Source organism: Nicotiana tomentosiformis, chromosome 3 (genome assembly GCF_000390325.3).
Source record: "Nicotiana tomentosiformis chromosome 3, ASM39032v3, whole genome shotgun sequence".
Classification (NCBI taxonomy): Eukaryota; Viridiplantae; Streptophyta; class Magnoliopsida; order Solanales; family Solanaceae; genus Nicotiana; species Nicotiana tomentosiformis.
In genome coordinates this window covers 116,680,916-116,693,504 of record NC_090814.1, presented here as the reverse complement: position 1 = coordinate 116,693,504, position 12,589 = coordinate 116,680,916, and the positions used below count along the sequence as shown (strand labels likewise).

The following is a 12,589-nucleotide window of genomic DNA, read 5'->3' as shown; positions in this document are numbered from 1 at the left end:
ACTTTTCCTGAAAGGAATATATATAATTATCTTTCATATTTGGTGTTATTCTTTGGCTTGGAGGAAAAGTTTTGGATATCTATAAATTGAATACATTCTTCATACAACTAGAACATACAAGAGCGTCCACAATGTAGTCCTTATGAGAATTTCATTTATGGGAGAATTTATTCTCTCATAAGTTCTTTTCTTTTATATTATCTAGGTCAATTGACCAAATTATATTAAATTATTATGCCTAGTTTAGCATATGTTTCTTTTGTCATCTCATTTTCGTTAAGCTTCCGCATGACGCCTTGTTATTTTCGACTCTAACATGACCAGAAGCCTGGAAATGAGCTTCACGTACAGAAATATATTACCCATTTTTCATTGTGTATCAGTAGGAGTGGATGCCAATTTAAGTGCACCCAAATACCATTTACTTCTGAGGTACAAGAAAAGAAAATGGTCGAATATTTTACTTACTGAATTACATTTCATTCTGATTTGAAGTCCTTTCGCGAATACTTTATCCAGCACTAAGATTTATGAAAAGACTGCTCGTGTAATTTTCTTAAAATTGCATTTTGACTCTATACAAGCTATTTGTTATAATGTTGTTAAAATGCGTACTAATTATTCGCTAAACTAACTGTGCCTTCAAGCATATTCAGCATAGGTAATTTAAACACATCATAGTAAATAAATCAACCGGTAATTTAACTACAGTAGTATCACCCACGTTTCTAGCGTTACATGTTTTCAGTAATTTTTATACAACAAAGAAGGTGGCTGTGACAAGAATAATTTATTAAGGGATTTTTTTGTTCCTATACAATACACTACTAGAAATTCGGCAAAAATCGATCAAGGTCAACCGATCAATTTTGGTCGGTCAAAAAACCAACCAAAAAATCGATCAAAGTTGGTCGATTTTTTAAAATATTTTATTTTTTAATTTTTTCTACGAAACCGACCAATTTTGGTCGGTTTTCTTTAGCGCAAAAATGTGTGAAACTATTTTTGAGTCCCGCAAAATTTATTTTTCAAGAAACCGACCAACTTTGGTCGGTTTTTCAATTAAAATAAATAAAAAATAATATTAAAAAACCGACCAAAATTGATTGATTAATTCGGCCGGTCATTTAAAAAAACCAACCAACTTTGGTCGGTAATTTTACTTTTTAATAAAATCGACCAACATTGGTCGGTTATTTTCGTGCGAAAATATAATTAAAGAGTATAAATCAAATAAAAGATAATCTTAAAACAAAATGCATCAATGGTCTAGTGGTAGAATAGTATCCTGCTACAGTACAGACCCCAGTTCGATTCTCAGATGGTAAATCTTTTGATTACATAATTAAAATACCGACCAACTTTGGTCGGAAAATACCGACCAACTTTGGTCGGTTTTTTTTTTTGCAATAATTGTTTTTTTGAATTTAATTGACCTTACCGACCAACTTTGGTCGGTATTCATTTTCGATCCCTAAAATACCGTCCACACGTAAATGGTCGCGTTTTGGTCGGTTATTGGCCATTACCAACCAACTTTGATCAGGTTTTTTGGTCGATTTTTACCGAATTTCTAGTAGTGATATTTGAAAATTATTTACCAAAATTATTTTAATTTTGTATATTACCCGCCCTAAACAAGAATTACTTACAAATTATATACATTTCATCTTAAAAGGCTTTCAATCCATTATTAGTGCCTTTAATCAAGAGATTTAGTTACACCCTTTTCTTTTTTTCTCTCCTCTCTCCCCTCTTCTCTCCATAATATTCACGCTTGTTGGTTTTTTTGTCTCCTCAACCACCATTACCAATACAAATACTTCATGGTTATTATCTTCTGTTTCGGTGCCTTAGTGTCACAATTACCGGTTAGTCCTTTTTTTTTCTCTTTTCATTGTAATAGATTATTTTCAACATTAATCAATCGTAATGACTCCTTAGCTAGATTACCATTTTGGTCAAACAGTATTTTCAGTTTGGGGAAAACTCTAAAAGAGTAATGACCAGATTAGTACACAAGAATATGAAACTGGCAATTTAATTATTTCAGATGGTGCTGGAACAAGTGACATCCGCCGCCGCCACGTAGCTTCATCTTTTGGAATTTCAATAAGCGTGAAATTGCTGCACTTGATAGGAAGATGTGGAGGTCGAGTATTAGGGTTATAGGTTAGGAGGTAGTTGAGGCTTGTCTTATTTCGTACCGTTGTGAGACTAGTATGGTAGGATTTTTGTCTAAGCTAGCTAGTGGCAATGTCGTGTCTTACTATTTTGCGTTTCAATGTCGGACTTATTTACTAGCTATCGTTTTTGTTTTTTCTTTTATTTTAGTTTTTGCTTTGCATCTTTCTTCTGGATTTTATATTGTTCCTATTTTTTCTATGATTTCTGTGGTGATACTGATATTGTCTTATTTTGTCTTTTTGTCCTCTTAAGCCGAGGGTCTTTCGGAAACAACCTTTCTACCTCTTTGGGGTAGGGATAAGGTCTGCGTACACACTACCTTCCCCAGACCTCACTAGTGAGATTTCACTGGGTTGTTGTTGTTATTTTTGTTTCCCTTTTATAGACTTCGATAATGTCGATGAAGCGACAACCACAAGAGGATCTCAAACCTCGATAGCAAGATATGCAACCTACTAAAATGGATGATAGTCCAATACTCATGGTTCTGTTTATAGGACTTCATGTTAATGATACTTGCGTCATATGAGTGATATGGTGGATTACTTTAAGCTTGGCATTTTACAAAATACTTACACTACTAAATCACAACAATTATGTTTCCCAAGGAATCAACAATTATTCATCATCACAATCTAAAAGAGAACTTCTACTTAATCTAAACTTCATTGCATATTTATATTCAAACTAAACACATAAAATCTCTATCTCTAAGAACAATATATGGTACATCAACATACAAATTAAAAATAAATTTCGTACAAATTTAATGCAAATTTAAATATCTAAAACAACATACATAGTAATGATAAATTTCATACAACTAATTATATATTATACAATTTTTTTACAACTTTCATACATTATTTCTACCCAGTTAAATACAACTATAATATCATACAACTTAAATATAATTTTTATACAATATATCTTTTGTATATTTTGTATCAGATTTATACATAGTAAAAATAAATTTTATACAACCAATTATATATTATACAACTTATCTACAACTTTCATACATTATTTTTACCCAATTTTATACAACTACAATATCATACAACTTAAATATAATTTTTATACAAAATTTATACAATATGTCTTTTGTATCTGATTTGTGTATATTTTGTCTGTGGTGTATGCTTCTTCCTCTCTAAAATTCCAATCAAAACTTACTCTCCTAATACAGTTTTGATACATATCAACAACTTTATGTAAAAAGATAGTATTGATAATTTAAATACAAATTTTATACAACGATTCATACATTATACAACTATTTTTCAACTTTCACAGAACATTCAAATAAAATACATATATATATATATATAACTACAGCAGAATATAATTTATATATAATTATAATACAACTTTACTATAATTTCGTAAGTATATTGTATGTCATGTCTTCTTCTTCTTCTTCTTCTTCTTCTTCTTCTTCTTCTTCTTCTTCTTCTTCTTCGAGTTTCAATCTGAAATTCAGCCAAAATCAAGTCTAATCTTCACCAAATATCCTCAAAATTGAGATATAAACTCCAAACAATATTCTCAATTGTTTGCAACAACATCCAATCCAAACAAATAATAATTTTTAAAAACTCAAATTCGAATTCAAATAATTTTGTTTGAGTTCGAGCTTCTTAGATACAAGAAATTGAGGTGTTGTTTCTAACCTTGTCTCTAATATTTACTTTAGATTTAATATGTGATAGTTATGTAGTGTAATTTGTTTAACGTTCCGAGAAATTAGTTTAATTGCTTGGTGAATGCTTTGCTAAATTTGGCTAGTGAAAACGAGTCTATCAGACGAATAATTGATGTCTTGAGTTTGTGTTCACGATTTACATGCCATCTGTTATTTTTCATGGATTTTGGTATTGCTTTTGCTAAGAGTTTATTTGGTAATGTGTCGTATGAACTGCTGGCCGAGAATTTTAAGATTGAGAATGAAATTTGAACTCAAAAGAGGCTAACGTGTTTAGGAAATTAATTTTGATAGAACAGAGAATGAGAGATTGAGAGACAGAGAGAAACGGAGAGAGCGCAGGAGAGAGAGAGAGAGAGAATAATGATGAGAAATAATTAATTCCTTATTCAATTCCTAATATAAAAGGATACTCATTTAATTCCTAAAATATATATAATTGGTAAATTGTATATGCCTATATAATTAAATTGAAACTTGAGTAGGGAGGGTAATAAAGTTTCAAACTGTATATAGGAAGTTAAAAATCTCATTTAATAAATGTAATAAGTAATGTAAAAAGTAACTTTGACCCACACAAAAAAAAAGGCTTGGATTAGGCCTCGAGTGTGAGGATGTCGGCCCATACCCACTTTGCTTTGCGGCCAAAAGCCCAATCCTTTTTTATTTCTCTTTACTAGGTAAAAATAGCACGGGTTAGTCAGTTTTCGGACTACAAACAACAACAACAACAACAACAACAATCCAGTATAATCTCACTAATGAAGTCTGGGGAGGGTAGTGTGTACGCAAACCTTACCCCTACCCTGGGGTAGAGAGGTTGTTTCCGATAGACCATCGGCTCTCTCCCTCCAAGAACTCCCCACCTTGCTATTGGGGTGACTCGAACTCACAACCTCTTGGTTGGAAGTGGAGGGTGCTTACCACTAGAGCAACCCACTCTTGTCATTGAAAAATAGCCAACGTTTGTAAAATCATTGAAAAATAGCCATTATTGTGCTGCAACACAGAAAGTTCCAGCATAATATACTGGAGATTAGCGCACTTGTGTATCAACTTCCAGCATATTATGTTGGAACTTCAGCACACGAAAAGTTCCAGCATAATATACTTGAGAATGGAGCACCTGTGTATGAACTTTCAGCATATTAAGTTGGAATAGTATATTATGCTAGAACTCCAGTATATTATGCTGAAAGTTCACATGTAAAATATTTGAACTCCAGTATATTATGCTGAAATATTTTTCAAATTTTGGGATTTATCTTTACATGAAAAGTGGCTAAATTTCGATTACTTTTGAAACTGTAGCTATTTTTCAATTACCACTTGTAAATCTGGCTATTTTTGAATTTTACCCCTTTACTAGCGTAATAAAACAGTAATCTCAATTTTGAGATACTAGACTGTTGGGCAAAGATCACTTTTAGGCTTTAGCCCATTGCTGAAACTATTTATATAGGTAGCAAAAAAGTGTATAAAATTTATATATTTTTTATATATAACATACATAAAATATACATTTTTCGGCAATACTGTGCCATTTTTCCCACTATTTCCACAAAGATAGCTTAGACATATGACATAAAGCAATCATCGATGCGCTTAATCTCAGCAATACACATCATGCTTCAAAAGAATAACCAAGAAACTAGACTACTATTTTTCTCCAGAACCTTGGTATAACTACGATTTCATGTTTTAAATTAGCAAATTGCCGCCTACTCAACCGCTTAAACTAAAAATAGTTGGCGGATATATAATATATGTATAACCTATTTATGATGTGTGTATAACAGTAAATAATCTACCCATAAGAAAGAAACTAAATTGCACCCCCACCCCCCAAAAGCCCACATCAGTGTCTGCTGACACAACAGCCCAAATGTCAAACGATGAGTCTCGTACAAGTAAGACTAGTTATATACTATTAGTTAAGTAAAAATTTTACTACTCTAGAATCTAGAAATATGTTTTTTTCTAACAAGTGGATGTTGAATTTAATCAACCTGAAAAGGATAGGACGAATATGATTTAGTTCTCTGACTGGAATAATCAAAAACGCATAAAATCATAACAAAGAAGATTCAGGAAAAGAAAGGAAATTTTCATTCATTCCGAGGAAGGACATCTGCAGTGAAGAGTTCGCATGCAGTCTCAGGAAATCATAAATACAAGGCTTTACATGAAACATTTGTGAGTTTGCAACACATATACAAGAGTGATACAAATATGTAGAACTTCTAAAAGAAAACATACAAAAGCCTTAAAACAAAGCACTGATCTTCATGTCATCCGCCGAAGTTCAAAACACTTCTTCATTTTCCCCCATAGCCAAAAAAATTCCCGGTAGTACATCCCAATAATACCTACATACTACTCCCAATCGCATTCTCAAAGCTCACTTCACAAAGATCTGATCTTCTGAATATCAATATTTTCAAGAATTGGAACATCGATGATCGGATTAGCTTTGATCTGTTGTGAAACCCATTAAAAAAACCAACGGAAATCATTAGAATAGTAAAATGAAGCCTTTTAACTTAAACATCGACTGTTTGGCCGCTGAGCACATCCTGAAGCTGGAGAGACCCATCCTTCATTAGATTAACACTTAAGCTCTTGAATCTTTCTCTTGAGTACTGCCGAGATGCCTTTCTCCAATCAGTTCCTGTCTTCATCATTGCTACGAACTCCTCGTAACTGATTTGCCCGTCCTGAGAAAAAGTACAAAATTCAACAACGATGTAAAACTGGTTTGATACATCAGAGCCAGGAGACTGTGGAAGGAGAAATAAGAGTGGACAAATTCAGGAGTGCAGCATTTTATCTTTCATGCTACATTCCTAAAGAAATTCCATCTTCTTTTTTTTTTGGAGAATTTTCTGTGACTCTAAATGGTTCAACATTTGACAAGATCGAACGAACTTCTTTAATGTTAAGAAGTCTTTTAGCTTGTTTTTTTAAACATATTGAAAGAGCAAGGGAAAGAGGCAGGGTCACTACATGGAGAAAAAAAGATGAGTCTAACCTTGTCTGTATCAACTTCACGCATGATCTCATTCAGTACATCAGTATCGCATGCACCTGATTCATCAGCTAGAGCTTCTCGTAGCTCATCAAGCTCAATATAACCGCTTCCATCTTTGTCAAAGAACATGAATGCTTTACGAAAATGCTCATCGTTTTCCATCCTCTGTAAGTGGATTATAACTGCTACAAACTCCCCATAGTCCAGGACTCCATTTCCATCAACATCAGCCTAATCAAATATTAGTTTCAGCAACCGTCAGGCAAGATTATTTAGTTAATCTATTTCTGAGGAAAAAAATTTCTGTATCTGCAATAAGATTTGTTCAAAGGTCCATGTTCCAAACAGGAAAAAGCTTGAGAATTTGCATATAAAAGCTGCTTCACATTTACAACAGAAAACTTGGGAATCTTGGATAGCCTAAAATATAGGCTACAAATGTCAACCAGATTGTATTGGGACAAGAATGCAGAAAAGTTTCTAGTGAAGGCTATAGGATCAAATGTCAACACCGTTCATGGTGTTAGAACCCATGCGTATACTTCCTCACACCCAGGTAGTAATGCAATGGAACCCCTTGGCTATTTAATAGCCTTCATAAAATATATATATATATATATGCTTGCTTAAATATAATGAAAGGAGGAGGAGAAATAGAAGGAAAGCTAATCCCTGAAATAAATGCAACAAGCAGAGTCTTCAGAGCCAATATCTTGTGCAAAATAAACCATCTGACAGATGTGAACCTAATCTGCAAGCTATAGTGAGGAAGAGAAGAAATATAGGAAGGATTTATTTCCCCTCTCCTTCAAAACATCGGGTACTTGAAACAAACCAGGTGAAACCAAGCAAGAGAGAACAAGAATAATTGAGATCACAAGAATAGGATGGCAGTGACTGCTTTAACATCACTTGGAAGAGTAACTTCTGTCAAACTCACAGTTTAAATGGAGAGCAGAGAGAAAGAGAGAGTGTGTGTGTTCTGTGGAACAGCTTATTATTTTCCCACATCCTGAAGGCACAGAGCTTAAAAGACACCAGACGATTTGCAGAACAACTTGGTTAGTTACCATGAAACACTATCAGAATACATTTATCAGAAAGGACAGCAGAATCTGGAGGGGAGGCAAGAAAAACGAGAAGTGATGGAGAAGATGTTAGTTAGATACACAAATAGGCTTTACCTGCTTCAATATATCATTGAGCTGAACTTTAGCAGTTAATTTGTAGTAGTCAAGGAGTGGGATACCAAGTCTAATATCAAACTTTTAGAATCAGATAAACCCCAACATAGAAGAGATGAAATAAACACACATATTATGCATGCTATATACACAAAAAACTGGGAGGATGCACGTAGAGAGTGGTAGAGCGAGATAGTTAAATCTGAAGAAATTCACGTGGAACTACAAGTTACAGCAGCATATACGAAAAACTAGGAAGCATACAGGAAAGTGAGTAAAATAGAAGCAAAATATGTTCTACTAATATTTTGGCATATAAGACTCGTAAATCTCATATACCAACAAGAAGAAAGAACGAAAGACTGTTTCAACGTGTTTAAAAGAATAGTAATGTTTACCACATCCATCAGCAACTTCATCTCTGCTTCTGCTAACTGCGAACCCACTTTTCTAAGTCCAGTCTTTAGTTCATCATATGATATTTTTGCATCACCATCAGAGTCCATTAATGCAAACATCTCTCTGATTACCTCAACCTCTTCAAGTGTCAAGTGCTCAGCAATGACCTACGCAATTCGATAGGTGAAAAAACAATTCAAACTAAAGCACATCCACATAATGCTGCAAGTAACTACACAAGCCGTAAAAGCCTTGGAATTGACAGGACGCCAACACATAATACATCATTTACAAGTTACATAGCAACTCTCTCTCTCTCTCTCTCTCTCTCTGATTTAACCAATTAAGTCTCAAAAAGTTCCCGTTGGCCTTCAAACCAAATTTCAGATTTGTAGCAATAGTAGATCACGGGTTCGAGCCGTGGAAGCAGCCACTAATGTTTGCATTAGGGTAGGTTGTCTACATCACACCCTTTAGGGTGCGGCCCTTCCCCGAATCCTGCGTGAATGCTGGATGCTTTGTGCACCGCGCTGTCCTTATATGCTTAAACAAAATTAGAGGCTTACCCGCAGTGCTTTCTTTTTTAATCTGTTCATGATAGAAAATTGCTTCAGTCTTGTCCTAACAATATCTCCCAGTGGAACATTTGAAGCCTTTTTTGCATGTTGTATCCAGGGGTGCTCTGCAATAAAGAAGACTGACTTAAAAGCTGCTTTATGACAGACAACTGATGATGCAGAAAATGGTTAGCAGGTTGAACAATCTTACATTATATAATCTATGTTTTTGTAAGTGCTTATCAACAAGAAAATAAAAAATAAAAGAATAAACTCTCAGTAAGAATCAGCACTTGAATACATTCAACTTGTCCCAATTACAGTATTTCCCTTCTTCATAATTAGTCCTTCTAATAATTATAAGACATAGTGAAATTGGCTATCCTGCATTCAGTTCTGATCTTTGAGCCATGATCATACAGGTTGACATCTCTAGAAATTCAGCAGAACAAAGGGTGGGGGAGGATTTTATAACTACCAGATGCTGGAGCAACCCTATTCGGGTAAAAGACAAAAAAGTGCAAAGGGAAATAAACAGCTGGGATTTAGTTGATTAACATACAACAACAACAACATACCCGGTCTTATCCCACGCCGTGGATAAAATGTAGTTGATTAACATAAACAGTAAAATATTTTAGACGTGAGCCATAAAGCAGTTAGTACAACGTAAAACCCTTGAAACTATTCCTACTAAAACAAATTTGATTCATAGCGTTGTCTATCCCATAGCTCAATCATGCCTCAAAGCCTAGTATACCCAATAAGATAAGAGTACAAACATATGCAATGACCATCCAGAAAAATAAATAACATCGGATTCCATAAATCAGTATGCTGATGGTGGATCCAGGAAATTTAAAGCCGGGATATCCTTTGGGAAAGCCTCATGTTTCCCCTGTGTAGTGGCAAAACACACTAAAGAGTATCAGGAAAGATGCCCACAATAAATCAGTCTACATAGAACGTTGCGACAAAACATAAACAGTTCCTGATGCCTTCGAAGGATAAAGTCCAAATCAGACCCGCAATTTTCTTCTTGAAAAATAATGGTGAACTATCTGCAATCATCTTTTTGCTCAACACATAGCTTTCTGTATACCGAGGGAGCCTGATTTAATAAGAATTTCACGAACTTTAAGTTGAAAAAACACTTACCAAGGACCTGTTGGGCCGTCAACCGCTTTTTGATGTCTGGTTCCAGCATCTGTCTTACTAGACTTTTTGCACTTTCAGAAACTTGAGGCCATGGTTCCCTCTTAAAATCAATCACTCCCCTCAAAATTGCAAGAGCAACCCCTTGTTCAGTTTCTGCAAAAGACAATCATATTAATAAAGAACTAAACTCGAAAACCACAAGTAATTGCAAATACTAGAATCAACAGGAAACTGGACAAACTATATAATACACATACCAGCCCAAAATGGAGGAACCCCACACAACAAAATATAAAGGATGACACCAGCACTCCAAATATCAACCTCAGGTCCATAATTCCGCTTCAACACCTCTGGTGCCATGTAATATGGACTTCCCACTATCTCAGAGAATCTTTCCCCTAGTTACATCATAAAAATACTAAGAATCAAACACTTCTTTAAGGATCAAACTGCTAGTCAAAAACAGACAAAAGTAAAAAGGAATCAATTTTTACGAGACAGAGGGAAAAAGTGTCTTTTTCATTAGCAAAGCTCAACCATACTAATTCATTTCTGGGTAAGAAATTGAAAAATAATAGAACTCATACCAGGCTTGAAAAAGACGGATAGGCCAAAATCAATGGCCTTAAGAGCAGAATGCTCTTTCTTATTAGCAAACAGAAAATTCTCAGGTTTCAAGTCTCTATGCATAACACCATTAGCATGACACATCCTTACAACCTCAGCTACAGTTCTTGCAACCCCAGCGGCAGCTCTTTCACTATAATGCCCTCTTGCTACAATCCTATCAAATAACTCCCCACCTTCACACAACTCCATAACCAGATGCACTGCTTCATTATCTTCGTACGTAGCTCTTAATTTAACAATATTTGAGTGATCAGGTAAGCTTGACATTATAGCAACTTCTCTTCTTACATCTTCGATGTCTACAGCTGTACGGAGCTTCTTCTTGGATATTGATTTGCATGCGAGAGCTTCTCGGGTTTCACGGTCGGTGCAAAGGTAAGTGACTCCGAATTCGCCCCGACCCAGTTCGCGGCCCAAGATGTATTTGTCGGATATGCGGGTTTTAGGGAAGAAGTCTTTGAGTACTCGGATCGGGGCGGGTGAATTTGAATACGGATTGGGTCTACGTTCTCGGGGCTTCTTTGGTTTTGTTTCAAGATCGGTTTTGGAAGCTTCTTCTGGTCTTATGCAAGCGTTGCAGTTACCCATGGTTGCTCCGCCGCTAGAAGTGGTTGCCGGAGGTGGTTGCTGCGGTGGAGGAAGAGGTCATGGCACGGGGAAGACTGCTATTTTTGAAGATTTTTGTGAGAGAGAGAAAACGCGGGGTCAGTTGGGGAGTAGTAGTTTTTGAATAAAGTCCATTTATTACACCAAATACTGATAATTATACTCCTATTTTAATATTGACCATCTTTTGGACTTTCTTTAAATTAGAAAAAGAAAAAAAAAAGGAGAGAATTTAATTTAAGAAAAAAGAAAATATCGGAGAAAATATCCTGAAATAGAAATGATCTATACTTGCTCAACTCCAGAGTTGGTCAACCACAAATAGCAAATTCCCTCTAGAAGTTCATATCCACTACATAATTCAAAAGAAATCAAACATTAATATTTCCTCAATACGAATTAATACATTAGGGGTAACTTTTACCTCATTCCATAACGTGTACAAGAAGATGATGAGAAAATTGCAGTTTCGTTGTACTGTTTTTTTCTCCAAGCAAAGTGAAGATGATGGACTATAATTAACACAACCAGTCAATTATAATTTATTTGCCCTCTCTTTAGCTTTTTATGGATGAGTTTACCAAGTCTCCCTCTCTATCCCTATCTACACCTACCAAATGACTTTCATGACTAATTAAGGGACCATTCATATTTTCTCCAAGACTAGACCTACTGGAAATTATAATACATTTTTTGTCTCAAAAAAACAATAATAAAATTAAAATACAATAGTGTTTATCCGAAAAAACGGATAGAGTTGAATTTGTACGTAGTTCTAAGGATATGTGGTATAGCTTAATACAAATCGTAAGGATAAATAAAAATCTTAAATACGGATACCAAATAAACAATGTTAGAAAGAAGATGATTTTTAGGACTAAGCAAGATGAATCTATGTATGAAGCTTAAAGGAATAACTCTTCAATATAGGAATGTATGGTGCTTTAATTATAATGTAACCCAAGGAAAAAATTGTGCTTTACAGAAATGTAGTCATCCTCTTTATAGTGGAGGATCCTACTCTTAGATATAATTAAAAATACATAGTGGAAGACCCACTACAAATCAGCTTTTCCATAATTCCTCTCACGATTCTCTCCTCTAGTGGGATTGCAATGACTCTTGTCTG

General features: G+C 34.7%; 1 protein-coding gene across 1 annotated transcript; it reads right to left on the bottom strand.

Moving 5' to 3' along the window:
* Positions 1 to 5,978: 5,978 nt before the first annotated feature.
* Positions 5,979 to 11,586, bottom strand: LOC104086398 (calcium-dependent protein kinase 10-like). Its single transcript, XM_009590644.4, has 7 exons — positions 10,812 to 11,586; positions 10,479 to 10,622; positions 10,222 to 10,374; positions 9,073 to 9,188; positions 8,506 to 8,673; positions 6,924 to 7,154; positions 5,979 to 6,609 (listed from the first exon to the last, which is right to left on the bottom strand). The coding sequence occupies exons 1-7, from the start codon at positions 11,440 to 11,442 to the stop codon at positions 6,436 to 6,438; spliced, it is 1,617 nt and encodes a 538-aa protein (XP_009588939.1). The 5' UTR covers positions 11,443 to 11,586; the 3' UTR covers positions 5,979 to 6,435.
* Between the last annotated feature and the right edge of the window lie 1,003 nt (positions 11,587 to 12,589).

Coding starts and splice junctions, on each gene's coding strand:
- LOC104086398 (XM_009590644.4), bottom strand. CDS start 11,442: ATGGGTAACTGCAACGCTTGCATAAGACCAGAAGAAGCTTCCAAAACC. Junction 9,189..10,221: donor GACGGCCCAACAGGTCCTTG/GTAAGTGTTTTT, acceptor TCTTTATTGCAG/AGCACCCCTGGATACAACAT. Junction 8,674..9,072: donor TAAAAAAGAAAGCACTGCGG/GTAAGCCTCTAA, acceptor CGAATTGCGTAG/GTCATTGCTGAGCACTTGAC.